This window comes from Anomaloglossus baeobatrachus, chromosome 6, assembly GCF_048569485.1.
Source record: "Anomaloglossus baeobatrachus isolate aAnoBae1 chromosome 6, aAnoBae1.hap1, whole genome shotgun sequence".
NCBI lineage: Eukaryota > Metazoa > Chordata > Amphibia > Anura > Aromobatidae > Anomaloglossus > Anomaloglossus baeobatrachus.
In genome coordinates, this window is record NC_134358.1 from 490,694,010 (window position 1) to 490,720,822 (window position 26,813).

At 44.6% G+C, this 26,813-nt stretch overlaps 2 protein-coding genes across 2 annotated transcripts in view; one reads left to right on the forward strand and one right to left on the reverse strand.

Moving 5' to 3' along the window:
* The window catches only part of LOC142244498 (solute carrier family 22 member 13-like), a 32,105-nt gene extending 31,798 nt beyond the window's left edge, over positions 1–307 (forward strand). The window contains exon 10 of the mRNA XM_075316733.1: positions 226–307. Coding sequence (XP_075172848.1) covers positions 226–307 — 82 coding nt within the window. The remainder of the gene's footprint in view (positions 1–225) is intronic.
* A 2,984-nt stretch (positions 308–3,291) lies between these two features.
* The window catches only part of XIRP1 (xin actin binding repeat containing 1), a 37,252-nt gene continuing 13,730 nt past the window's right edge, over positions 3,292–26,813 (reverse strand). The window contains exons 3-4 of the mRNA XM_075315402.1: positions 17,509–17,561; positions 3,292–11,128 (exon numbers count right to left, since the gene is read on the reverse strand). Of these exons, the coding sequence (XP_075171517.1) occupies positions 4,082–11,128 (7,047 nt within the window). The 5' untranslated portion in view covers positions 17,509–17,561 and the 3' untranslated portion in view covers positions 3,292–4,081. The remainder of the gene's footprint in view (positions 11,129–17,508; positions 17,562–26,813) is intronic.

Here is a 26,813-nt window from a genome sequence, read left to right on the forward strand (position 1 = left end):
TTAGATATGACAATGTACTGTATGTTCTGCTTTGTATGTCAAAGATTTATCAATGATGTTATTAGTATCTAGTAATCTACTTTCCTGAATGCTGGATGAATTGATGTAGAATTGGAGACCCCACAACTGGATATCGAATTATTTACCACTGACACACTTATCAGATTTTATGTACACAGATTTATTTAGCAATTTCCACTAGTAATAGCAAATGTTTTCTTTCAGGTCAGACAGCCTGCCAAAGGACAACTTAAGTAATTCACACACACTACATGGTGAACCGGATGACAAGAGCACTCGATTATAAGCGGGATAAAAGACAAATATCTTCATATCTTTATCTAATGAGAACTATATTTCTTCTTCAAGGACTTGCTCAATAACCCCACTAAAAACATTAATGGAAGAAGTGTGTTTAGAATCCATTCTACAAGTATAACCTGTTCAAATGAATCTGCTAAATGACAAAGTCAAGTCAACTGCATTTGAGGGATATTTGTGAAGATCCTATTGAATAAAAAAGGCCTACATGAATATACACGCTGGGTGGAATGAAAGACAATCTGTTAGCAGGTTTTTGCTACCTCATCTGAGAGCACCCTGATGTAGGCAAAAGAGATCCTGAATCCAAAAATGTATCATTTAGATTATTGGGTGCAGCCATTTTGACCCAATCAGAATTTTTAGATTTAGCCATTTAGCAGAGCTGAGAGAGCTGTCCCATCATCCTACATCAAGCTCTGAATAGAGATTGTACATTGACAGTGACATGTCAATCACAGGACGGGGCTTGCCGGACTGCCATGCTCGTGATATTGTAGTTGGAGCAATGAGAAGTACTTCTCGCTAAACAAACATTCCAGGAAAACATCCGCTCAGACCTTGACAAGACAGGTATCGCTGGATTCTATGTTTTAACCCTTGCAGCATGCTGTCTTCAGTTTATATAGCAAAAACCTGCTGATAGATTTCCTTTAAATTATGTGAAGCTTAGGCTCTGTTCACATGGGAGATTATCCTTTTCATTTATATCAGATAAATGCAGAACTTTTTCTTTCCAATATACCGTACAGACCAAAAGTTTGAACACACCTTCTTATCTCTAGAACAACTATTAAGAGGAGACTTGTGCAGCAGGCCTTCATGGTAAAATAGCTGCTAGGACACCACTGCCACCACTGCTAAGGACAGGCAACAAGAAGAAGAGACTTGTTTTGGCTAAAGAACACAAGGAATGGACATTAGACCAATTGAAATCTGTGCTTTGGTCTGATGAGTCCAAGATCTTTGGATCCAACCACCGTGTCTTTGTAGAAAAGGTGAACAGATGGACTCTACATGCCTGGTTCCCACTGTGAAGCATGGAGGAGGAGGTGTGATGGTGTGGGGGTGCTTTGCTGGTGACACTGTTGGGGATTTATTCAAAATTGAAGGCATGCTATTCATTCCGGTTAGCGTTTAGTTGGACCATCATTTATTTTTCAACAGGACAATGACCTCAAACACACCTCCAGGCTGTGTAAGGGCTATTTGACTAAGAAGGAGAGTGATGGGGTGCTACACCAGATGACCTGGCCTCCACAGTCACCAGACCTGAACCCAATTGAGATGATTTGGGGTGAGCTGGACCGCAGAGTGAAGGCAAAAGGGCCAACAAGTGCTAAGCATCTCTGGGAACTCCTTCAAGACTGTTGGAACACCATTTCCGGTGTCTACCTCTTGAAGCTCATCACGAGAATGCCAAGAGTGTGCAAAGCAGTAATCAAAGCAAAGGGTGGCTACTTTGAAGAACCTAGAATATAAGACATATTTTCAGTTGTTTCACACTTTTTTAAGTATTTTGGTCTGTACTGTAAATCAATTGGGCCTCTTTGCTTCCATTTGATGCAGGAATTAAACAGAATCTTAATTCTGTTACCTGTTCTGTTTTTCATTTCTAACCGGAGGAGAAAAACGGAAAGGACAAGTGAACGTGTGACTATAGCATTAGAATTGTCATTTTTGTTATATCTGGCAATTTTACAGCTTTCTCTGTATAAGTGAAATGAAATGATTTATTTATTAAAGGGTCTATGCATATAAATTAACCTGGTCCCAAAGTGTTTACTGATGAAACTTTGTAATTCACCATCTGCAGTGCTGGATCATGGTGTTTCTTCTCTCCACAAGAATATTTTTGTCTAGACATTAATGGGGTTGTCCACTTCCACATTTTTTTAAATAGTTCAAAATAATTTAAAATAAAGAAGCAATATCAATCTCACTGATTAACTGCGGGAGGTGAATACCTTATTTTTCGGATTATAAGACGCACTTTTCCTCCCACAAATTTGGGAGGAAAATGAGGGATGCATCTTACAAGCCGAATATAGCTTACCAGGAGGTGGTGGAGAATGGTCACAGGAGGCAGGGGCAATGCTGTGGGCTGCGGGCTGTGCGCTAGGCTGCGGGCTGTGCTAGTGTTTGCTGCGGTCGGTAAGGCTGGGGCCATCCTGAAAATGTCGGTGGTGCGGGTTTCAAATAATGGCGCCCGTAGTCGGCTCATGCGCAGATTGAGCTCTCGGCTCAATATATCATCTGCACACGCACTGCTTCCGACCCACTGATCTCCCAGCAGTGGACTTAAGGAAAATGGCGCCCGGAGGTGGTGTGTGTACAGATGATATCTCGGCTAGTCCTTGAGCCGATAGCTCAATCAGCGCACACGCCGACTATGAGCGCCATTTCTTTGAAGTCCACAGTTTCTGGATGTTTCTGCCTCAAAGCGCCCACAGCAAGCATCCGGTACACCTGCCTGCATCGCCCTACTACACCACCACCCCTGTCTCCTGTGACCCACTGCCCCACTGCTGCTGCTCCCCCTGGTAAGACACCACTGTATTATCAAACAGGCTCCATATACGGTATTTATTTTATTTTATTTTTTTCTCTAAGTTTCGGGTGCGTCTTATAATCCAGTGAAGTCTTATAAAATGAAAAATACGGTATATATTATTGGTATCTTCCAGGGATCTACATAAGTTAAAAAAGGTTTTGTCCAGGTAGTGGACAACCCCTTTAATTCTGTTAATTGAGGACACGTTTTGAGAAAGACTATAATGAAAAATAAATGACCAATTTTCTTTTGACCAGATGATGAAAATGCCACTTTGTACTAGATCAGGACGCTTCTAAATTTATTTGATCTAGGAAGGACAAAAACAACAAAAACATTGAATACAGATTTAATGCAAATACATATTTATTATGCAACATGAAAAACAAAGTCCTTATCACAGACAATGGTGCATAAGATTTATAAAAGAATTTCATGTGGAAAGAATTACTATACAAAGGTAATATATTGATACATTTCACGTTTTATGCATAAACTCTAAAAATAAAAAAACACATTCTTACAAATAATAAATTACAGTGTTGAATATTTTAAAATTCTAAAATTTGATCATGTTAAGAAAGGCATAGAACATTTTAGAGTTTTATTAGAGAAATATCAGTGTTCTATCTTCTTCAAGATTTATCAGTTATAAGACACTACCATGTGCTCTAAAAAAAATTCTATGGGCAAATTCCACCCAATTTAAACCCACTGTGTCCCATTATAAACTGAGTTAAAGCTGGCCATAACATAAGTTGTCAGCGCCAGACCATTTTTGTGAGACCAGATAATAATCTCTGCCCTCCGATGGCAGATTTCAGATGATGCTTAACATGACTGTTCCATGCATCCTATGGGTGACATAGTAAGCCACTACCAAAAGGTTCTTCCCCTTGGCCATGTGTGCAAGGTTATGGTAGAGGCCAGCTTTAATATTTATTCCAAAATCTAAATTTGTTCTGGTCATTTTAGATTTCACTCAGGTACAGTGACTGAAACAGTTGAGCTGTAGCACTAGCACATTTACTTTCTTCATTTTTTTCCTTTACTTGCACTTCTTTAGTACCTAATAATAATGCTCTGGCCAAGGAACATTCCAATTCATGGAGACAGTACGTGCATAGTGAGATTTCGTTGACCCATGTTGAGGGACTTTATAACGCTGGCTGACATTGTCCTATTACCACACACTTAATGAAATCATCATTTTTGAGTTGGTTTTGAATTCCCAAAAGTGACAAATACCACACCAGTTTCGTTTCCTTTGTTAATTGAGTTGTCTACATTTGAGACCACATGTCTTCTAAGAAGAGGAGAAGCAGTCACTTCATATCGAGGAGGAGCAGATACAAACTCAAATGTTGAAGAACTATGAGTGTCGGATTGCTTAGTAACTGTCGTAGATGTCTTAGACCTCATAATTTTGTTGCCATACTGATCAGATTCTTCATATTTCTCAGTAACTATTGTTGTTCCAATTAGTTTGGGACTTTCTTGCCCAGTTTTCAACTCTAAGACACTTTTTTGCCTTTGTGAATTGGGACTTGATGGTTGGTTAGAGTTTTGTTCACAAACGGCTGGAATGCTGAGAGATCCAGATTGTCCATTGTCACATGCACTCCACTGAAGAAAAGGATCTACACTCTCTACAGAATTTCTCTCATTCTCGTCTTTACCATCAATACCTTGCTCGTGCATATCTTGGGGCATGCCTCCATTCTGGTTTGAAATTAAGGCTGATGGAAGAGAACTACTGTTTTGCTGAGAGGTCTTTCTGGCAGCAGACTCTATGGTAATGAAAGAAGGAGATGTTGGAGATAGACGACTGGAGACACCAGTAGTTACATCCAGTTCTGATTTTTTAGTCTCTTTTTTTTCGTGATTTAGAGCTTCTGTATTCATTTTCTCAAAAAGTTGTGTTGGTTTTTCTGCTTTCGCTTTACTGGAAACAATACTAATTTTTCTTATGTTGTTCGAAGCATTGGTAGACGTTCCTAAAGATTCACGGAATAGACTTGAAAGACTTGCTATATCAGAATCTGATTTTAAGTTGGAAACCGCATAAAGTGCTTTCTTAATTGTTTCTTCGATTTCTAAAATTTTTGTCAGGGTCTGCTCTTTTAAATGTTTGATTTCTGCACTTGCCCTTTCAAGGTCCTCAAAGGCAAGTTCCACTGATGAGACAATTTCAGAATCTTCCTTCTGCATCTGAAATATTTCTTCCTTTTGACTTTCTTCATCCTTCGGAACAGAAGAGGTGTTTTCTTTTGCGTTTACCACCCAATCTGGAACAGTTTGAAATAATCCCCTCATTGAATTTACATCAACAGTGCTGGTATTTTCTTCTAATTCTTCTACTTTTTTCAAAATCTTCTCCAACTCGTCTTGTTTTCTCAAATTTTCAAAAATATCTGTTGCTGTCTTTACGTTGTCCTTCATTATTTCATCCATATGAATGGATAATCGCTGTCGTCTTGCATCTTCTGATTCCTTTTTTCGCTTTATCCTCATTATGACATTCTTGTTATCTGAATGACTAACATTTGTTCTTGATTGTACCAAATCAATTGACTTTTTTGAGGCCACGTCGTCACTTTCTAAATTTTCAAATAGTGTCTGTCTGTTTAAGTCTTGTTCTGAAATTGGTCTTAAATGGTCTTCTGGCATTGTATACATTATTGGGTTAGGATCTGAATGAGTACTGCAATCATTTAATATATCTTCTCTCTTTTTCTGAAATGTGATCACACACTCTTCCTGGCAGGTCTGATCCTTATGGGTAATCTGATGGTTTTGGCTGCATAATTTGGATTCTTTATGAAGACGCATTTCCTTCTCCGATTCTGGATGTATACTTGTAGAAGGATACATGCAAGCATTTGGGACATTGCTTGGAGCTTGGATGAGCATTGTCATATTGGCTGGTTCTAGTGTACCTTTAAAAGTACATGGATTAGATGGAGTTGAAGGGATTGAAGTTGGACATGATGATGTAGTCAAGGCTTTGTTTTTGTGTCTAAGTGATGGGCATACACCTGGTAACAAGTGCTTAGGTTTTGGTGGTAGTGCTGGCTTTTTTCTTTGTATTATTTGACTAGTTTGAGATATACTAACATTTTTATCTACTGTATTTCCACAGGCCTCTTCAATAAAATCTTTAGTACTTGCAATCGGATTATTCGGCTTTTCCAAGTCATCCTTTGTTGCTTCTACATTACTTGGGTTGGGAGCTTGACACCTTTCTTGTTCGATCACAGGAGCTGGAGAAGGAGGAGAGTTAATATCAGATTGTTGAATTGACTTTGTAATAACCTGATCTGTCCTGTGCTGAGCATCAGAATTCCTTTTACATGAAGCATACGATTGCCCTGCATTTCTGTATATCATAGCGGCTTTAAAGTCACCCTTTGATACATTTACATTAGACTTTTGAAGAGATTCAAGGGTGGATGTTAAATTACCTTTTATAACTTCTTCCTTTTCTATTTCTCTCTGCTCTTTTGAAGCATTCTGTAATGCTCTGATGGCTGCCTTTACATCTCCCCTGACAATATCTTGATCCCTTTCTTCTTGTACTATGTGTGCCTTATAGTCGCAATCATTAAAGGGATTTAAATAATTTTTTGCTTGTTTCGGGGGCTCAGCATCATCTTTAATGTTGCTAGTTTCTGCTCTAATGATTTCTTTATTCTCACAAGAAGCTTTCTCTTCCTCAGAAACACTGACCTTTTTGGTAGATGTGTGAAGACTCACATAGGACGTCCGTTTGTCTTTAACAGTGGCCGTGACGCTTGCTGTTTGCTTTACTGTTGCATGTTCTTGATGACATGTTGCTTGGACTGGTTGGATGATACTGTTTTCTGCTTCTTTGTTGGTAACTTGGATTTGTTGAGCATTGTTTTGTATCTTGCATTCAACTTGTTTTTGGATAGTCCTGGCTTCAGCTGTCGCCTGTCTCAGATCTAATAATGCAGCTTGTAGATCGGTGCTAGTGGCGCTGTTATTTTGTAATGTATTGGGGTTGGAACCCTCAGGTTCTCCAGATGTTTGCTTGGTGTATGTGCTTTCCTTTAGAGTTGTCTTGCTTTCTGCAGCACTACTCAGACTGATACTCTTATTTTCTATGGTACATCCAGGTAAAGATTTTTGAGCATCAGGAGATCCCATGGTTTCCTCCACAACACATTCTGTCACATTCTTATGAAATTGTACAGGGTGGAACACGGGAGTAGATGTAACAAACACATGTTCTGTCTCTGCTTTGCTTTCAGTAGATGACTGCTTACATTGCTTGGTAGTTACCTGTTGCTCTATGCATTCACTCTGAGAATTTGTAAGAGCATCTAATTCTGATTCTGTTTGAAGACTTTTTAAGTATCCAAGATCACCTTTCTCAATGCAGTTTGTGAATAATTGGACGTTTCCTTTTTCATTTTGCTCCAGAGTCACTGAGTTTCTTGATTTGTTTTCTTTGCCACATGCAAGGAGATTCCCAATTGTGGATTTGACATTACCTTTGAGAATATCCTCCTGAGCCATGTTAAATTGACAGTGTACTGACAGGGCATAGATAATAATTTTTACTGAACCACTTTCTGATTCTTCCATAATGATACCAGTTTTTGTAGAAGCATCTTCATTGACCAAAAGTGTAAGGATTTTGGCTATATCATCTTTGAAAGTTTCTTCATTCTGTTCTGTTGACTGGACAGGGTTCAGAAGATTGAATTTAGTTGCAATGATTTGTCCGCTGCTGTTTTCTTCAACCAGTAGACAATCAGCTTCTACATCAGTTCGGTGGAGAAGCTGTAATAGGATTCTCTGGAGATTTCCTCCAACAATTTCTTCCTTCTGAATTTCTGTTGCTGTCTGTGTTGATAAGTGATATTTTATCATCTTCACATGCCCACCGTTATTATTTTCAATGACTATTCCTTTATGCTGAATTATATTATGGGAAAGAAAAGCATCAAGTGTGTTTTTTACGCTTATATTTTTCTTTTCTATACTAGATGAGTGTTCAAAGTCAAATTTATCTAGAGGTGTGCTTTCAAACAGCCAGGTTGTGCTCTTCACATTGGCTTTGGGAATTCCTTCTGTAGCTTGAACAGCTGCTGGGATTTCAGCATCTTTCAGGCTGTCTAATGGTTGAGATTCAAATAACCATGTACAACGCTTAACATCACCTTTTTGATTGTCTTCTCTTTGCACTTTTACAATACCGCAATGTTCTTGATCATCTCCTTTCAAGCAATCGATTGGTTGGTTTTCAAAGAGCCAAGTAGAAGTCCTAACATTTCCCTTCTGTACATCACTGACACTAACCAGTCTAACATATCTATTCTGGTTGACTTCTTGAGATTCAAACAGTTGCTTATTAAATTGGACATCACCTTTACGTACATCATCAACTGTTTTAGCCATGTGCTTTTTAGTGTCGTTAATGGAATCCAATGGCTCCGTCTCAAACCTCCACCTGGCAGCCTTGACACAGCCCTTTTCAATATCTTCTTGTGTCACAGCTCTAATGACAAAAACTTCTTCATCCCTCTTGATCATGTCAAGTGGTTTTGTTTCAAATAGCCATTTTGAACCCTTCACATCTCCCTTTTGAATTTCTTCTTTCTTTACTGATTTTACTTCATGGTACTTTCCTCCTTTGTCCTGGATTGCATATAATGGCTTTGTTTCAAAAAGCATAGTACAAGACTTTATATCTCCTCTAGTAACAGTTTCTTGTATCTTCTGGATCTCTTTCTCGTCAGAATCATTGTGGATCTGATCTAAAGAATATGTTTCAAAGATGAATTTTTTTCCTCCAACATCTCCACCTTCTATGTCCTTTTCAGGAAGTAATTCTTGGATTCCATCTTCATGATTTGTCATAGAGTCAATTGGACAATTTTCAAAAAGCCAAGTGAATTTATTTACTGAACCGACTGTTACATTTTCTTCTTCAGGAGTTTTTGCGCTTTGTAATGGGCCACAAACATTTGGCTTTGACTCAAAAATCTCTTTCACTCTTGACACTTCACCTGATTGAATTTCAACACGACTAGAATACCTTATCATTTTTTTCTGTTCATTAGTAGAAGAAAGACTGTCTAAATGTTCAGTCTCAAACAAATGTCTGGCTGTTTTTACATTAACACCTTCCAGATTGTCTGGGGAAGCAGCGCTTACTTTTATATGACGCTCTTTACAGTCTGAAATAGAATCAAGTGGTTGAGTTTCAAACATCCAAGTGTAGGAATTGACATCGCCTTGAATTGGAAGTTCTTTCTCGTGTTTTTGGTCTGATTTATCATATAACTTGTCAATAGGCTGGGTCTCAAAGAGCCATCGACATTTGGTAACATCACCTTTTTGTGGGTCTTCTTTCTGGGCTGTGCATTGTTCATCTCTCACATTCTTATCCGGATGAATGATGTCAACAGGTTGTGTTTCAAACATCCATCTTGCTGTTTCCACGTCACCAGACATAATTTCTTGTTTTGTGATCCCCTTAATGATATCTACCTTTTGGATACTTTCACTAAACTGATCCAATGGTTTTGTTTCAAACATCCACTTGTAATTTTTAACATCACTACTTATTACTTGTTCCCGACTGACAGATGTAACTTCATGGTAATTGCCCAAGCTATCTTCTATAGCGTAAAGTGGTGTGCTTTCAAACAAAGCTTGATTCGTCTTCACATTCCCTAACTTAATTTCATCCTGAGTGGAGACTTGAACACTCTGTCGGTTTCTATTACTCTCATATGGAAGTGTTTCAAATAGGTTTTTGAATGACTTCACATCTCCCTTTATAATTTCTTCTGTGGTGGATACATATTGTTCTGTTGATTTGTCCTCTTTTTTGGTAATTTTGTCTAAAGAACATGTTTCGAAAACATGTTTCCTTTGTTGAACATCTCCTTTTTCTTCATTTAGTAGCTCAACCTTTTTTAATTGTCCAACTTCTAAGCTGCCTTTGAGCGCTTCAATTGGTTGTGTTTCAAAGAGCCACAGTGTTGACTTCACATCTCCAGGCAATATTTCTTCTGTAGCAGCTAATTTTCCATCAGCGTTATCATGTATGGAATCAAGAGTTTGCTTTTCAAAGATACTACGCTGCTTGTTCACGTCTACGCCTTGAACAGCATCTACAGAGGGATGAAATAGTCCTTCGTCTATGTTCTCTTTTATTGTGTCTAATGGTTGAGTTTCAAATATCCATTTGGTTGCATTCACACCTCCTTTTGCGATCTCTTCCAAAGATATTCCTCTAATGACTTTAACTTTAGATGTATCCTTATGAAAAGTGTCCAAAGGCTGAGTTTCAAACAACCACCTGGCTGTTTTTACTTCATTATTCCGAGTTTCTTCCCTACAAATAGATTTAATCTCATGAACAGTGCCAGTTTTATCTCTTATTGCACACAAAGGCTCAGTTTGAAAATATTTGATTGTTTTATTCACTTCTCCTTTCAGTTCTTGTATTTCAGACTTAAGCTGAAGAATGCTATGCTCTTCTATAGAGTTGCAGCGACCAACTTCATCTAGTGATTGTGTCTCAAAGAGAATTTTGGTTCCACTCACATCACCTTTTTCAACTGGGTCTTTTAAGACTGCTTGCTGGACATCAGAATCTTCAGGATATATTTTATTTAATGAATCAAGTGGTTGTGTTTCAAATAACCACAAAGCTGTTTTCACATCTCCCTTAGTCTGATCTTCTCCAATTGGGGCAGATGAGGACCTTTTACCACCATTGCTTGTCTGGCCTTGAAATATTAAAGACGTGTTTTTAACATTGCCACCAAGTACGGATTCTTCCTCAGTCAGCTTTCGGTTACTCTGGTGATCTCCAATGGTATCCAAATTCCAGTTTTCGAAAATCCAGCGCATGGACTGTACCTCTCCTGACAAAACTGCATCTAGGCTAACTGAATCCTGTTGATTTGGCTCATCAGTGGTTAACAGTTCAGAAATGTCTCTGGACACAGCATGCTCCAAGTTCTTTCTTAGCTCTGGATGCATATGGCGATAAAGTCTTTTTAGTTCATTTACTTGTCTCTGCTCATAGAACTTGGAAAATGACTCTTTTGGTGGTGGCGGGGGCATGATCGATTGCTCTTGTACTCCGGGTACTATAACAGGAAGATGTGCTGTGTCGGGAGGAGGTGGAAAAGGTAGTTCAGCCTCGTGTTTCTTTTCAGTAATTGCATCCATTGATAATTTCTTGATATTATCAGCATCAGCCATCTTAAAAAGTAAAAAATAAGAAGAAAAGTTCATGCAAATACTTTGGCTATAATTTTTAGAGCTAGATTTGAGTGAACCTCTTGGCAAAAGCTAAACATCCAGATGTGGCCTGATGTGAATTACATTAACTCCAAAGTTATGCTTTAAAGATTATATTGATCTGGTGATTCATGAGGGTTTCTCTCCATGTCTCTTTTGCATTGTGTTTACAGTACAAAATACCGTATTTTTCGCTTTATAAGATGCACCTGATTATAAGACGCACCGCCAAATTTGGTGAAGGAAAAGAGATTTTTTTTTTAATAAATGGGGTCCGGCTTATATTGCCAGTGTCCATCTAACAAATCATATAGGGTATATGTCCCTCATAGCCCCCCATCCTAAAATTAGCCCCCTTAATCTGGATATGGCCCCCTTATATTGAATATAGCCCCCTTGTGCTGGCACACGTCCCCCAGTGATGCCACATGTCCCCTATGGCTGGCACACGTCCCCTATGGCTGGTACCCGGCCCCCTATGGCTGGCACACGGCCCCCTGTGGCTGGCACATGGCCCCTATTTCTGCCCATGGCCCCCTGTCGCTGGCACACGGCCCTTATGGCTGCCCATGGCCCCTTGTGGCTGGCACATGGCCCCTATTGCTGCCCATGGCCCCCTGTGGCTGGCACATGGCCCCTATTGCTGCCCATGGCCCCCTGTGGCTGGCACACGGCTCCTAATGCTGCCCATGACCCCCTATGGCTGGCATACGGCCCCTATTGCTGCACATGGCCCCCTATGGCTGGCACACATCACCCTGTGTTTGATATGGCCCCCATGCTGCTGCTTATAGTAAAATAAACTCTTTCCTTACCTTCTCCAGCGCTGTCCTTCCTCGTGTCTCCCTCCGTGCTGCTGAGTTCCTGCACTTCCTGGTTCTCGGTGCCGGTCATGTGATCGGCACAGAAGAGTGACATCTCTGCGTGCATGATCACAGTGGCAGGAGGGAAACCGGGGAGACACGCTGGAAGAGGTAAGTAAAGAGTTTTTTATTTTACTATGGGCAGCAGCATGGGGGGCATATCTAACACAGGGAGGCATGTGCCATCAAAGGGGAGCACAGGCACATATAATATGCGCCGCTACCACAGCCCGTCACCGCGATGTGGTTTCAGCACCACAGTGATGGACAGCGGCAGTGCATATTATATGAGCGGGAGCAGGAGATCTCCCGCTGCAGCCTGCACCAGCTCACCAGCCTCCCTCAGCCACCCCCCCAGCCTCCAGCACCGCTCCAGAGCTGCCCCCACCTCCCCTGGACCCTGCAATATATAATCAGTATATTCAGATTATAAGACGCACCCCCTACTTTCCCCAAAATTTGGGGGAACAAAAGTGTGTCTTATAAAGCGAAAAATACGGTAGATCCCAGGAATTTACATGGGCCACAATATAATTTTCTTTCGACTTGAGCACTGCAGAAGAGTGCAAGGATTCAAATAAACCCCAATGGATCTCCAAATCAGTGAGGCCCAAGATTCTAGATTGAGATAGTACTTGCCCTCTAGGCAAAGTATGTTTTAGCTTTTTCCTGGAGGATCACTTTAAATAAAATACGTATAACATGAAGGGTAATGCATATTATGCTATATACACTGACGAGCAAAAGGGTAACAGGGTAGAGGTGCTGGATTGGCGCCCACAGTCCCTATGCTGTAACCCAATTGAACACTTGTGGGTACAGTTGAAGAAAAAGCTGTATGTATGACCCAAGTGAGTCGACCAGTATGGACCAATATTTGGAACGTGTAGAAGAGACTTGTTATCAGATTTTGGTCGAGACATGGTTGAATTGATTGAGAGCATGCCCAGAAGGATTCAGGCAGTGTTGAAAACCAAAGGTGAATTTACAAAATACTAACAAAATAATACAAATAATTTAGATTTTTAGGAGCAACACAGTAACAATGCAAGACAAGAATCTGCATAGCTAATCATATGCTAAATAGTTGCAATTCTAATTTCTGTATAAAATAGCCAAGATGATTGTCTATAAAATGATGTAATCTCATGTCCAAAGCTGCAGTAGACGGTGAGATATGGAGCCAGAAAGTAAAACGTTCAAAACATTGTTACCCTTTTGCATGTCAGTTTATAACACTAATAAAACCCAAGAAGTAATAGGAGACAAAAATATTAGTTTTGGTAAATATATATAATTTAGAAAATTAATCAGTATTTTAGCAATGAAAGCCTAACAAACAGGGCATTTTCCGTCCCATCTTTTCATGGCTTCATATAGGCTCTGGCTTCTACAGGTGGAGCCACAAAAACAGAGAGAGGTTGAGCTTTGCTTTTTATGTGATCCCAATAAAAATAAATCACAGTTAAGGAATCCACATAGCACAGTGACCTATGCTATTTTCTTAAATCTCAAGTTAATCTGGCTCACATAGCTCCACATTTAGTGGTCATAGTCTGTAAAGAATTATCATCTCAGCCATGAAATGTTAAGATAGGAATAGCTCAATGAAAAAAAGGAATAACTTGAAGTCAGGTCCTACACTGTCTAACTATTTTAACAGCTGAGTAAGACTTCCAGCTACAGAGCAGAGGGATACCACTGTAATGGAGGGGGAGAAATGTGATTGAGGAGGAAATAATATTAAGGGGGATCTGTGATGCTATCTTATTCTACACGGGATATAAATATATTAGCAAGACTATTAGATGGATTCCTTTGTATTATGGATCAGCAGTAACAGAGATTACCCACGTCAAATCCTTTTCCTCAGTGTGATGTGGCAGCTGCTAGCTTTGTGTGTATATAGTAAGAGATTTAGAGTTGCCTTTCATAAGCATCATTGTCTTCCTTTCACCTACAATAAATTTGTTCTGTAGAAGCAGCTATGTCCTCCTCTTACAGATTAATTATCTATAAACAGATGTATCCTCCTTTATCTGGGCTGCATGATGCACAGGGACAATTTATTACATGGCTCATGAATAAAAATATTCTTTATGTGGTAATATGTTGGTTCCTGGCAGATAATGGGGAAAATGTTCACCTTTATTTGTTTTTCCAATTATTTGTTTTGTATCGGAATGCATTAGTAAATTAATTTACCAAATTTGTGATTCATATTTTGTGTATATATAAAAAGATAGGTGAACAGATTCTTTAATATTCTGTAAACCATCAACTCCACAAAACTATGAAAGTCCTGTTAGATCTTGGAACAAAACTCTATTTACCGTGTTATGATTCAGATACTGTGTGTTATTTAGAATAAATTAAACCTTTACAGATGGTACCCACCAGAGAGGATCAAAGTCTGACTCAGCTCATATGAAAGCCAGTAATGAGCGAGCGTGCTCGGCACTGCTCATTACTCGATTGAACGTTGGGGTGCTTGGGTACCTAGTATAGTAAAAGTCAATGGGAAAGTCCAGCATTTTTAAACTTTGATGCTCGATCGAGTAAAGAGCAGAAGCGAGCATGCCCGCTCATCACTAATGAAAGTAAAACCTGTATACATGTAATACAGAGGGAAATTATGAGATTTCTAATGATATGTATTTAAGAAAAAGCCTATAATTTAATTTACTGTCACTCTATTGGCTTTTCTTAGAACAAATAAGTATTTGTTCAAAGATAATGTCATGCCTCCAGCAAAATAAAGAGACTATAAGGCTATGTTCACACTGGGTGTTTTTGCAGCGATTTTTAGCTACAGATTTGCCTTGGTTCTATACAAATCCATGGTAATAAAACGCTGCTTTTTATAGTCCCTGCAAAGTCTATGAGATTTCTGAAATCACAGGATTTTTTCCTGACGGTTTTGTGAACCACCTCCGGTTTTGCTGCGTTCTGAAAAGAATGAACATGTCAGTTCTTTTCAGTGCTTTTGCTACGGTTTTTCACCCTAGTGACAGGTGGACTCACAGATACCCTGAGAGTCCACCTGTCACTAGGTACCCGGGACTGATCCAGGGTATCTGGCCAGCACTTAAATGCTGGTGGAGATAGGGGGATTGGAGCAGGTGCGCTATATTTACCGAATCCCCGGCGCAGCTGTACCTCCCGCGGCTCCTCCACTTCCCCACTCATTCCATATTCACTGCTTTCATCTGTGATTGGTTGCAGTCAGACGCGCCCCCAGCATCTGACTGCAACCAATCACAGACCCAGTCTGCGGGTCTTTACAGAGAATGAGTAAGCCGCGAATTTAGCGGTGATCTCAATCAGACTATTCCCTGTCACAGGTATTGCCAGCTGTGACCGGGAATCACCTGAGTAAAGTGACCGCTGATCGTGCGGCTCATTCATTCATTCACTGAAGCTCACAGCAGGCAGTCCAGTTCTATGGCTGTGCACTGTGATCTTTAGATGTAGCAGAGCTGAATTGTCGTGGGACCGCATGTGGATTACATCGGACCTGCAGGGGTGTCTATGGGGTTAATAAAGTGGTGAAAGAGGGGGCTTTTTGTAATTTTATTTCAAATAAAGGACTTTTTCAGTGTTTGTGTTTATTTCTTGTCACTTATTACAGAATGGTGATGGGGGGTCTCATAGACGCCTGCTATTACCAATCTAGGGCTTAGTCACAGCTATGAGCTGCGATTAACCCCTGATATTACCCCGATTGCCACCGCACCAGGGCAATTTGGGAAGAGCCAGGTAAAGTGCTGGGATTGTCGCATCTAATGGATGCGACAATCCTGGGTGGCTGCAGGCTGATATTTTTAGGCTGGGTCTCTCCAGCTTGAGAATACCAGCCTCCAGCTGTGGGCTTTATCTTGGCTGGCTATCAATATTGGGGGTGACCACACACTGTTTTTTTAATTATTTATTATGGGGTCTCTCTTATTTTGATACCCAGCCAAGATAAGCACAGCTGGGGGCTGCAGCCTGTAGCTGTAGGCTTTATTTGTGCTGGGTATCAAAATATTGGGGAAACCGTACGTCATTTTTTTTAATTTATTTTTTACTGTACGATAGACCCACAGACTGCAGTGAGGGGAGGGGGAGAAGCAGTGAATATGCATGAGGCTAATGAGCGGCACCGGAAGTAGGAGGGACCGCGGGAGCAGGTACGGATGATCCTAGAATATATGGGCTCCTTCCAGGTTAGTGGGCGTGACCAGCTGGATTAGTGAGCTTGGCCATATTTTCTCCCTTCCGCTACAATCATGATTCGCCCCCCTGCTCCCCATGTGATAGGGGCCTGTTGAAAATGCATGAGGCTAATGAGTGGCACCGGAAGTAGGAGGGGCCGCGGGATCAGGTACGAATGATCCTAGAATATATGGGCTCCTTCCAGGTTAGTGGGCGTGACCAGCTGGGTTAGTGAGCTTGGCCATGTTTTCTCCCTTCCACTACAATCATGATTCGCCCCCCTGCTCCCCATGTGATAGGGGCCTGTTGAAGACGTCATACCTGGAAGGAGCCCATACACTCTAGCATCTACCACAGACTGGTAAGTATAGCGCGCTTGCTTTACTTTTTTTTTTTTTAACTACCTGAGTGCCGGATACAGGTTAATCTCGGCCAGGCCCAGCACTCAGGTACTCTTGAACCCTTGCAGGTCTTGATATCACAGAAAAAAACGCTGTAAAAACGCCACAAAAACACCACAAAAACCTGCAGCAAAACCACAGATGACTCCCAGGAGACATCCTGCCACAAGGTCAGGTTTTGGTCAGGAAAAAAATGCTGCAAAAACTTTGTGTAAACATGGCCTAAGAGCTTACTATACATTGTAATCCTACCTCTGATGATAAAAATACTTGCTGAAAACTCTTCCTGAAAACAAAATGTGTGTCTAAAAAGCCCAGTGGCCTATGTGAAAATCACATGATTACTAATTTAGGGGGTTTTTTTAATATAAAAATATGAAAATTATATGAAAAAAATCATAATATGAAAAAAGGCTAAAATGTTAAAGTATAGATGTAACACAAAAACCTGATTTAAACAATAAGTCATTTTTTGATGATGGCTTTCATTTGAATTTCTGACTGTGGAGTTCTGTATAAAAAATGGATATCTAATGACTACAAAACTATATACCGTAATGTTATTAATGCAGAATTTTGAACAATCTAAAATTATAATAATATTCAAGAAACTAAAACTGAAATTACATAAATAAGAAAAAGATATTTAGAGTATTTGTTCTGTAAACTATGGATAATCCATTAATGTTTAACGGATCACATTGATTACTTTTAATATGTTTGTTTAGAATGTGTTTTTTTTTTTTTTTTTTTTTTTTTTAAATTTCAAGCATTTCTGCAACTGAGCCCTTTCATACACTAGATATGATCTGCTCTTTCATTCATTGGTTCCATCCAACAAGGACCTAGTCATATGTTCAAATGCAAAAGTTAACCCTACCTTTTCGTGTGTATCAGGTTTTCCTCTTCTCTTTTCTGACTTCTGTTTAGTGTCTATGAACACAGAAATAATACGTTATTGAGAATTTTAATTGTTTGATTTTAAAAAATCATATACTATATAGAAATTTGTTTTACTTGGTAACGCTAATTGTGAATATAACCCAATTTCTCAGAAAAAAAAAGTAATTCAATTGTAAATTTAGACAACCCTTTTAAAGGAAATCTGTCAACAGGTTTTTGCTACCACATCTGAGAGCAGTATAATGTAGGCAAAGAGAGCTTGAATCGAGCAATGTATCACTTAGAATATTGGGTGCAGCGATTCTGACACAATCAGAATTTTTAGATTTAGCCATATAGCAGAGCTAAGAGAGTTGTCCCCTCTCACACCAGGCTCTCTATAGAGGCTGTACATTGACAGTGAGGTGTCAATCAGAGGAGGGGAGTGCTGGACTGCTGTGTTGGTGACATTGTAGTCCGAGCAATGATAAGTCCTGCTGCTTACACAAGCAACGCAATTAAACAACAGATCATACCTTGACAAGACAGATATCCCTGAATTCTCTCTGTTAACCCTTGCAGCATTCTGACTTCAGCTTACATAACAAAAACCTGCTGACAGATTACCTTTAAACTGAGATTTAAAATTATTACTAATGCCTTTACTTTGCTAGTTCTATTTTTTTATTTTTGGATTCTCCTAGCATATTATTTATCCATCATCTCAGCTAGTTCATTAGTGTTTTAATAACTAAGCACTTCTGGCAAACAATCCTGTGAGGTAAATCCTGGGATATGAAGAGGAATTATGACTAGAAGTCGTAATTGCTCTCATCACTCCCTGGCAGTGCCCCCCCTCCCTCCTTGTTCCCAAATGTCCAGCATCTGTGAAGGTGTCACATCCCACTTACACCTCCAACAGCCATCTCCTCTGATATGGAGATGAGATGATGTGCGGACAATGGACACAGGATGGCTCCCTGCCGTCACCCTGTAACAAGAGTTGTATCTCATTAGCAAGGCTTGGAAGTAGCCAGACAGAACGACTCCAGTAAAAAATGGTTCATATCTCGCAAGCCATATCTCCGATAAATATGGCAACCATAAAAATGGTGTTTGCGCAGGCGGACGATGCTGGCACACCTTTTTTATGGAAGGGGGAGCTTGGGAAATACCCCAGGCGTGATATCAGCCATATGGGAACTCGTAGACAGGTCATGAGTCCCCTCGTTCTGTAGCTAAATTCATAACTGTCACAATGAGAGCATTGGCGTCCGCCTACGACGCTCCCAGGCAAAGTTATGGCCAATATCCCCTTTGCTGGATAATTCTGATCCATGCAGGGGGAGTGGCAGTGCTTCCCTGTGAGGTCACTAAGGTAGGAGGGGACCCGGATCTGCCCAGGTTGATAACCCTACTTCGGCCATTTTCCAGTGTTCTTCTGCTCGGGGGCCTGGTTGGGAAAGACCTGTGAGGGGGTTCCTGGAAACCTGGTCTACAGCGCCCCCCTGTGGCCAGACGCAACAAGGTAACTGCTGGAACTGTGTATGCCTGTTTGTAACCCATGCTTTATCTGTAACTGTACTCTGACATAACTGTATATTCTGTAGATTCCCTATTGTATATATTGTAGTTTCTAGTGTGCTTTAGGCGATTAAATTATATAATTAATCTTGGGCTGTTCTGTTATCTCGATCTTGAATCCCACGTCTGTGTGTTCGGCTAATAGTTACCGTGAAGCGGTTGGTGGCAGCGAGTTGTGCCAAGGATTATTGTGGGGAGGCCAGTGAGATTCGGGAAGATATTATATATTCCGCCCGCGGAGGTCGGGGGAATATATACCTTACTCTCACCGGGGACCCTTCAATAATCGGCATAAGTAGTATAGCGGCCTCCTTTCTTATTGTCGGGCAATTCCATAATTGGCCTGACTATAAGAGGGGCGCTAGAGAGCGCGTCACGTGCTCTGTCTGTCGGTCGGGAGGTATGAAGTAGGGGTGACCCCCACTTGTTACCCCCCGATTGTGACGTACTGGTAGCCAGCGCGAGGGATTTCCGAGTGACCCCCCCGGTGGTTTGTGACATATTGGTGGCAAGCGGTGGGATCGAGATAATAGTGTGTGTGAGTGTGAGACCCATACTCCCAGACACTAAAGACTGCCTGCAGCAGCTGTGGCTGCTGGGGTCTTCAGACTAGCTCAACACTAGAGTGTCAGAGTGCAGATACTGTAAGGTGTGTGGAGGCATCAGGTGTCAGTTCTGTGTCAGTGACCAAAAGTCTGCAAGAATGGCTGAGAGCACCAGGAGCAAAGCCAAAGGAATGGCCGATGCTCAGGCCAGAGACGATGAGGAGGTTGTCCACGAGTCCTCCAGGAGCTCGACGCCAGAAAACAGCTCTGCAGAGGACATTGCACAACCGGGCACTGCTGGACAAGATGAGGAGCAGCTCGCCCAAGGGTCCTCAACGAGCCAGACGCCAGCCCTCCGCTCTGCAATGGACAGTGAAGCACCAGGCTCCGCAGCGGGCCGCAGATCACCACGTGCCATTCCACCGAGCCTGGGAGGCTCGGATAGCCTTCTTCAAATGGCTATGGCCCTACGCCAGGCTGGAGACCGGGAGGGCTACAAGGAACTCATGGCCGAGCGTGAGCGGCAAGCAGCGCGTGAAGAGCGCCAGGCAGAGCGTAACTACCAGCTGCAGCTAGCTCAGCTCCGGCCCTCATCAGCCACCCGTGACCTTCCAGACACCAAACTTCCAAAGGTCCGTGTTGAGGACTTCCCAGTGCTGGAGAAGGATGGAGACTTGGACTCTTTCTTGACTGCTTTTGAACGGACTTGCTTGCAGCATCATCTGAACAAGGACCAGTGGGCCAAATACCTGACCCCCCGTTTAAGGGGTAAGGCCCTGGATGTCCTTGGGGACTTGCCTGCTGAGGCAGATCAGGGCTACGACACCATCAAGCGGGCCCTGATCCAACAGTACAACCTCACCCCGGAGTCCTACCGCAAGAAGTTCCGGAGCCTACAGAAGGGACCAAAGGACTCCTGGGCTGACCACCGGCGGGCACTTGCCCGAGCTGCCGACCACTGGACCCAAGGCCTGCAGCTTTCCACCGGACCGGAGATCCTGGACTTGTTCATCACGGAGCAACTCTTGTGGAACTGCCCTGAGGATCTCCGCCAGTTCATCCGAGACCAGAAGCCAAAGGGATCCACGGCTACAGCTGCCCTTGCCGATGACTACACCAACAACCGGGCTCCTGAAGCCAGGAGAGCAGCCACCAGCAGCACCTGGAGAGGGGGTAAGATGAACTCTGCGACTGCCCCACCTGCCCCTAGACTGCAGGGGGTGTCCCCCTCAACTCCCCTCTCCAGGCCCGTGGCAGAGCCAAGACGGTGCCACCAGTGCAACCTACCTGGACACTTCAAGGCCATGTGCCCTCAGCGTCCCAAGGCCCCGGCTCCGTCCCCGTCCCAAGGGCCGCCCAAGGTGTATTATGTGGGTGGGGGTGGTGGTAGGTCCCTGGACAGCTTCCAACCTGTCACCGTCGGCCAGTCTGTGACCATAGGACTGCGAGACAGCGCCTCGGAGGTGACTCTGGTGCGGCCTGAGATGGTGTCCCCCCAAGACTTGATCCCTGGAAAAACCCTCGCTGTCTCCGGGATTGGAGGCATTGACCCGGCGCTGCCTGTTGCTGACATTTATGTGGACTGGGGCGCAGGGCGAGGGGTGAGGGAGGTGGGGGTAACTGATCGGATCCCTGCAAACGTGCTACTTGGGACAGATTTGGGGCAAATAACCTCCCAGTTTGGCCCCGCCCCAAAGGCTGAACCTTCAGCCAGTGCTGACATGACTCCTGACAATGTTAATGTGTTATCTATGAATGATGTAAGGGAGGAGGAAGTGAACTCTGATATTTCTGCTTGCACAGACACCATAGACACACACACAGCTGCAGCTGTGACAGGGGAGGGGGTCAGAGAAAGGTGTGACAATGCCTCTACAAGTAACCAGCCTGTGAGCTGGGATCTGTTGCCCTCTGCAGGGATAAGCAGAGAGCAGGGTGCTGCAGGGGGAGGACCAGTGTGTGGGGTGGGGGCTACCACAGCAAATGTGGGGTCCCCAGAGATTTCACACCGGGGTTCTGTTGCTGCAGGAGGGGAACAGGCAGGTGAGATTGGGGCCGGTCCAGGAGCGGAAGTGCTCCCAGGTAAGATCTCGGTGCATGGTTCCCCCACAACCGGGGTGTCAGGAAGCCAGGTAGGTCTGCCTGAACCGGCGACTTGGTCAGGAACGGAGGAGGAGCAGGCACGACCCACGGTCGCAGCGGCTGTGGCCGCTGTCACCCGCAGTGGGAGTGCTGGAAGCCAAGGGGCCTCCCGGAGGTCCGATAGCTCTTCCCCTTCTGACCAAGTGGCAGCCGAGTCAGGTGGAGGCCAGGACACAGGTCCCGGGGTACTGACTGAAGATGTGACAGTCTCGTCGATTCTGGCCACATCTAGTCAGGAGTTTCAGGCAGCGTTAGAAGCTGACGACAGCCTGAAAGCTCTAAAGGAGCAGGCGGCACAGCCTCCCTCGGACTCGGACCCGGAGCGAGTGGTCTGGGACCAAGGACGGCTGTACCGGGCCACGGTCCAGCAGGGTTCACCGGAGGCGTGGCCCAGGGACCGACAGTTGGTGGTACCCTATCCGTTCCGGACGGAGTTGTTGCGGATCGCACATGAGATTCCGATGGCCGGACACCTAGGGATCGCTAAGACCAAGGCCAGGTTAAACCAGCATTTCTACTGGCCAAAAATGGGGGCCGATGTGGCTGCCTACTGCCGTTCGTGTGAAACCTGTCAGAGAGTGGGGAAGGCGGGGCCACGCCCCAAAGCCCCACTGGTATCTCTGCCCATCATCGATGAGCCTTTCAGGAGGGTGGCTGTGGATCTGGTCGGCCCGCTGGCCATCCCCAGCAGCTCCGGGAAACGCTTCATACTGACGGTAGTGGACTATGCCACCCGGTACCCAGAAGCAGTGGCCTTGTCGTCCATTCGGGCTGACAAGGTGGCCACCGCATTGCTGGAGATTTTCTCCCGAGTGGGTTTTCCCCAGGAAATGCTCACCGACCGGGGGACCCAATTCATGTCCCAGCTGATGGAGACCCTCTGTAAGCAAGTCCAGGTGCGACATCTGGTGGCCAGCCCGTACCATCCACAGACTAATGGCCTGTGCGAGCGGTTCAATGGCACCTTAAAGCAGATGCTTAAGATGTTGGTCGACTCCCATGGGCGTGACTGGGAGCGGTATCTCCCACACCTGTTATTTGCTTACCGGGAGGTTCCACAGGCCTCAACAGGATTCTCACCGTTTGAGCTCCTGTACGGGCGACGTGTGCGGGGCCCCCTGGCTCTGGTGAAAGAGGCTTGGGAAGGGGATTTGGCCACCCCTGGAGTGTCGGTTATCGAGTATGTCATGCGCTTCCGGGACAAAATGCAGGCCTTGACGCAACTGGTACACGACAATATGGCTCAAGCCCAGGCCGATCAGAAGCGTTGGTACGACCAGAACGCTTGTGAGAGGACCTACCAAGTGGGTCAAGAGGTGTGGGTACTGGTCCCCGTACCACAGGACAAGCTTCAGGCAGCCTGGGAAGGCCCATACCTCGTGTACCAGCAGCTCAACCCTGTGACGTACCTGGTCACCCTGGACCCTGCCCGTGGAAGGCGGAAGCCCTTCCATGTGAACATGATGAAGGCACATCATGAGCGGGAGGCATGTGCACTCCCTGTGTGCAACCTGCCCGAGGAGGGAGAAGCGGAAACCCTCTTGGATATGCTAGCCCAGGTTAGGGCAGGCGGATCCATTGAGGATGTGGGGGTTGGCCACCAGCTCTTGGAGGACCAACGGTCCCAGCTGTGGGCCACCCTACACCCCTTCCGGGGGTTGTTTACCAACCAGCCCGGAAGGACTGACTTGGCTGTCCATCACGTGGACACTGGGGATCATCCCCCGATCCGGCGTTCAGCATATCGGGTCTCCCTGGAGGTGCAGCAACACATGCGCCAGGAGATTGACGAGATGCTGAACCTGGGGGTGATCCAGGCATCCAACAGCGCTTGGGCCTCGCCTGTAGTCCTCGTCCCTAAGAAGGACCGAACCACTCGGTTCTGCGTGGACTACAGGGGGCTCAATGCTGTCACGGTCGCCGATGCGTACCCAATGCCACGCATCGATGACCTGCTCGATCAGTTGGCCGGGGCTCAGTACCTGACCATCATGGACCTGAGCCGGGGATATTGGCAGATCCCCCTGACTCGCAAGGCCAGGGAACGCTCTGCCTTTATTACCCCATTTGGACTGTACGAGTCCACGGTGATGCCATTCGGGATGAGGAATGCCCCTGCCACTTTCCAGCGGATGGTCAACACCCTGCTCAAGGGACTTGAAGGGTACGCGGCCGCGTACCTGGATGACATTGCCGTCTTCAGTCCCACCTGGGAGGACCACCTAGAGCATCTAGCACAGGTGCTCAGGCGGATCCACCGGGCAGGTTTGACCATCAAGCCGGGAAAGTGTCAGCTGGCCATGAGCGAGGTCCAGTACCTCGGTCACCGGGTAGGTGGGGGAACGCTGAAGCCCGAGCCTGAGAAAGTGGAGGCCATCGCATCCTGGCCCACCCCCAGGACCAAGAAGCAGGTGATGTCCTTCTTGGGGACCGCTGGGTACTATAGGAGGTTTGTTCCATGCTATAGTAGCCTGGCAAAGCCCTTGACGGACCTCACCAAGAAGAAGCTGCCCTCTGCAGTCGATTGGACAATGGACTGCGAGACAGCCTTCCGGGCCCTAAAGGACGCCCTGTCCAGCCCGCCCGTGCTACAGGCAGCCGACTTCACGCGGCCGTTTGTAGTACAGACCGACGCCAGTGACTTCGGCCTCGGTGCGGTGCTCAGCCAGGTGGACTCTGCGAGCCAAGAGCACCCAGTCTTGTACCTGAGCAGGAAGCTGTTACCAAGGGAAGTGGCCTATTCTACAATGGAGAAGGAGTGCCTGGCCATAGTGTGGGCCCTGCAGCGTCTGCAACCCTATCTATACGGGCGCCACTTCATCGTGGAGACGGACCACAATCCCCTCAGCTGGTTGCACACCGTCTCTGGGACGAATGGGCGATTGTTGCGATGGAGCCTTGCGCTCCAGCAATACGACTTCACCATTCGCCACAAAAGGGGCCGTGACCACGGTAACGCAGACGGGCTGTCCCGACAAGGAGAGGTCGCGGACGGGCGCACGGGGGAACACCGGAGTGTGCTGCCCCCTAGCGCCCTCAAAAGGGGGGAGGTGTGAGGTAAATCCTGGGATATGAAGAGGAATTATGACTAGAAGTCGTAATTGCTCTCATCACTCCCTGGCAGTGCCCCCCCTCCCTCCTTGTTCCCAAATGTCCAGCATCTGTGAAGGTGTCACATCCCACTTACACCTCCAACAGCCATCTCCTCTGATATGGAGATGAGATGATGTGCGGACAATGGACACAGGATGGCTCCCTGCCGTCACCCTGTAACAAGAGTTGTATCTCATTAGCAAGGCTTGGAAGTAGCCAGACAGAACGACTCCAGTAAAAAATGGTTCATATCTCGCAAGCCATATCTCCGATAAATATGGCAACCATAAAAATGGTGTTTGCGCAGGCGGACGATGCTGGCACACCTTTTTTATGGAAGGGGGAGCTTGGGAAATACCCCAGGCGTGATATCAGCCATATGGGAACTCGTAGACAGGTCATGAGTCCCCTCGTTCTGTAGCTAAATTCATAACTGTCACAATGAGAGCATTGGCGTCCGCCTACGACGCTCCCAGGCAAAGTTATGGCCAATATCCCCTTTGCTGGATAATTCTGATCCATGCAGGGGGAGTGGCAGTGCTTCCCTGTGAGGTCACTAAGGTAGGAGGGGACCTGGATCTGCCCAGGTTGATAACCCTACTTCGGCCATTTTCCAGTGTTCTTCTGCTCGGGGGCCTGGTTGGGAAAGACCTGTGAGGGGGTTCCTGGAAACCTGGTCTACAGCGCCCCCCTGTGGCCAGACGCAACAAGGTAACTGCTGGAACTGTGTATGCCTGTTTGTAACCCATGCTTTATCTGTAACTGTACTCTGACATAACTGTATATTCTGTAGATTCCCTATTGTATATATTGTAGTTTCTAGTGTGCTTTAGGCGATTAAATTATATAATTAATCTTGGGCTGTTCTGTTATCTCGATCTTGAATCCCACGTCTGTGTGTTCGGCTAATAGTTACCGTGAAGCGGTTGGTGGCAGCGAGTTGTGCCAAGGATTATTGTGGGGAGGCCAGTGAGATTCGGGAAGATATTATATATTCCGCCCGCGGAGGTCGGGGGAATATATACCTTACTCTCACCGGGGACCCTTCAATAATCGGCATAAGTAGTATAGCGGCCTCCTTTCTTATTGTCGGGCAATTCCATAATTGGCCTGACTATAAGAGGGGCGCTAGAGAGCGCGTCACGTGCTCTGTCTGTCGGTCGGGAGGTATGAAGTAGGGGTGACCCCCACTTGTTACCCCCCGATTGTGACGTACTGGTAGCCAGCGCGAGGGATTTCCGAGTGACCCCCCCGGTGGTTTGTGACAAATCCAAATTCTGGTAATACATAGCCTCCTTATTTGGTGCCACATTCGTCTCAGTATTTTAACCTTTTCCTATCCAATAAAATTTTCTGTTCTGCCCACAGATGCAAACATTGGCTGCCAAAAGTAGCACTATGCGCGAAGACCTGCCTGCTATGCTTAGAAAAGGGACTTTCCACTCAGTGGCCCACTAGACGGGACTTAGGACAGTCAAATACGTATGAATTGGGATGTCTCCTACCAGTGGACAAAGGAGCATAACGGAATTTTTGGAATGTCTCCCCCGCGGGGGGGGACTCAGGAGAGGAGAAGGTTAACCTGGCTTTAATATCACCTTTACATTAGTTTGTGATCTCTTAGGCAGCCAACCTTAAGGGTTACCACTTGCACTGGAGAGTTTAGGTCTGCGATATTGATGGGTTGGGACGATTATCTAATATGGATGGGGGTTTTCATTGGCTGTAAGCCATAATCATCAACATTAACAGAAATAAACACTTGAAATAGATCCCTCTGTGTGTAATGACTCTATATAATATATAGAAATAGATCCCTCTGTGTGTAATGACTCTATATAATATATGTGTTTCCCTTTTTGCATTGAATTACTGAAATAAATTAACTTTTTGATGATGTTCTAATTTATTAAGATGCACCTGTAGGTCCCTGCATTGC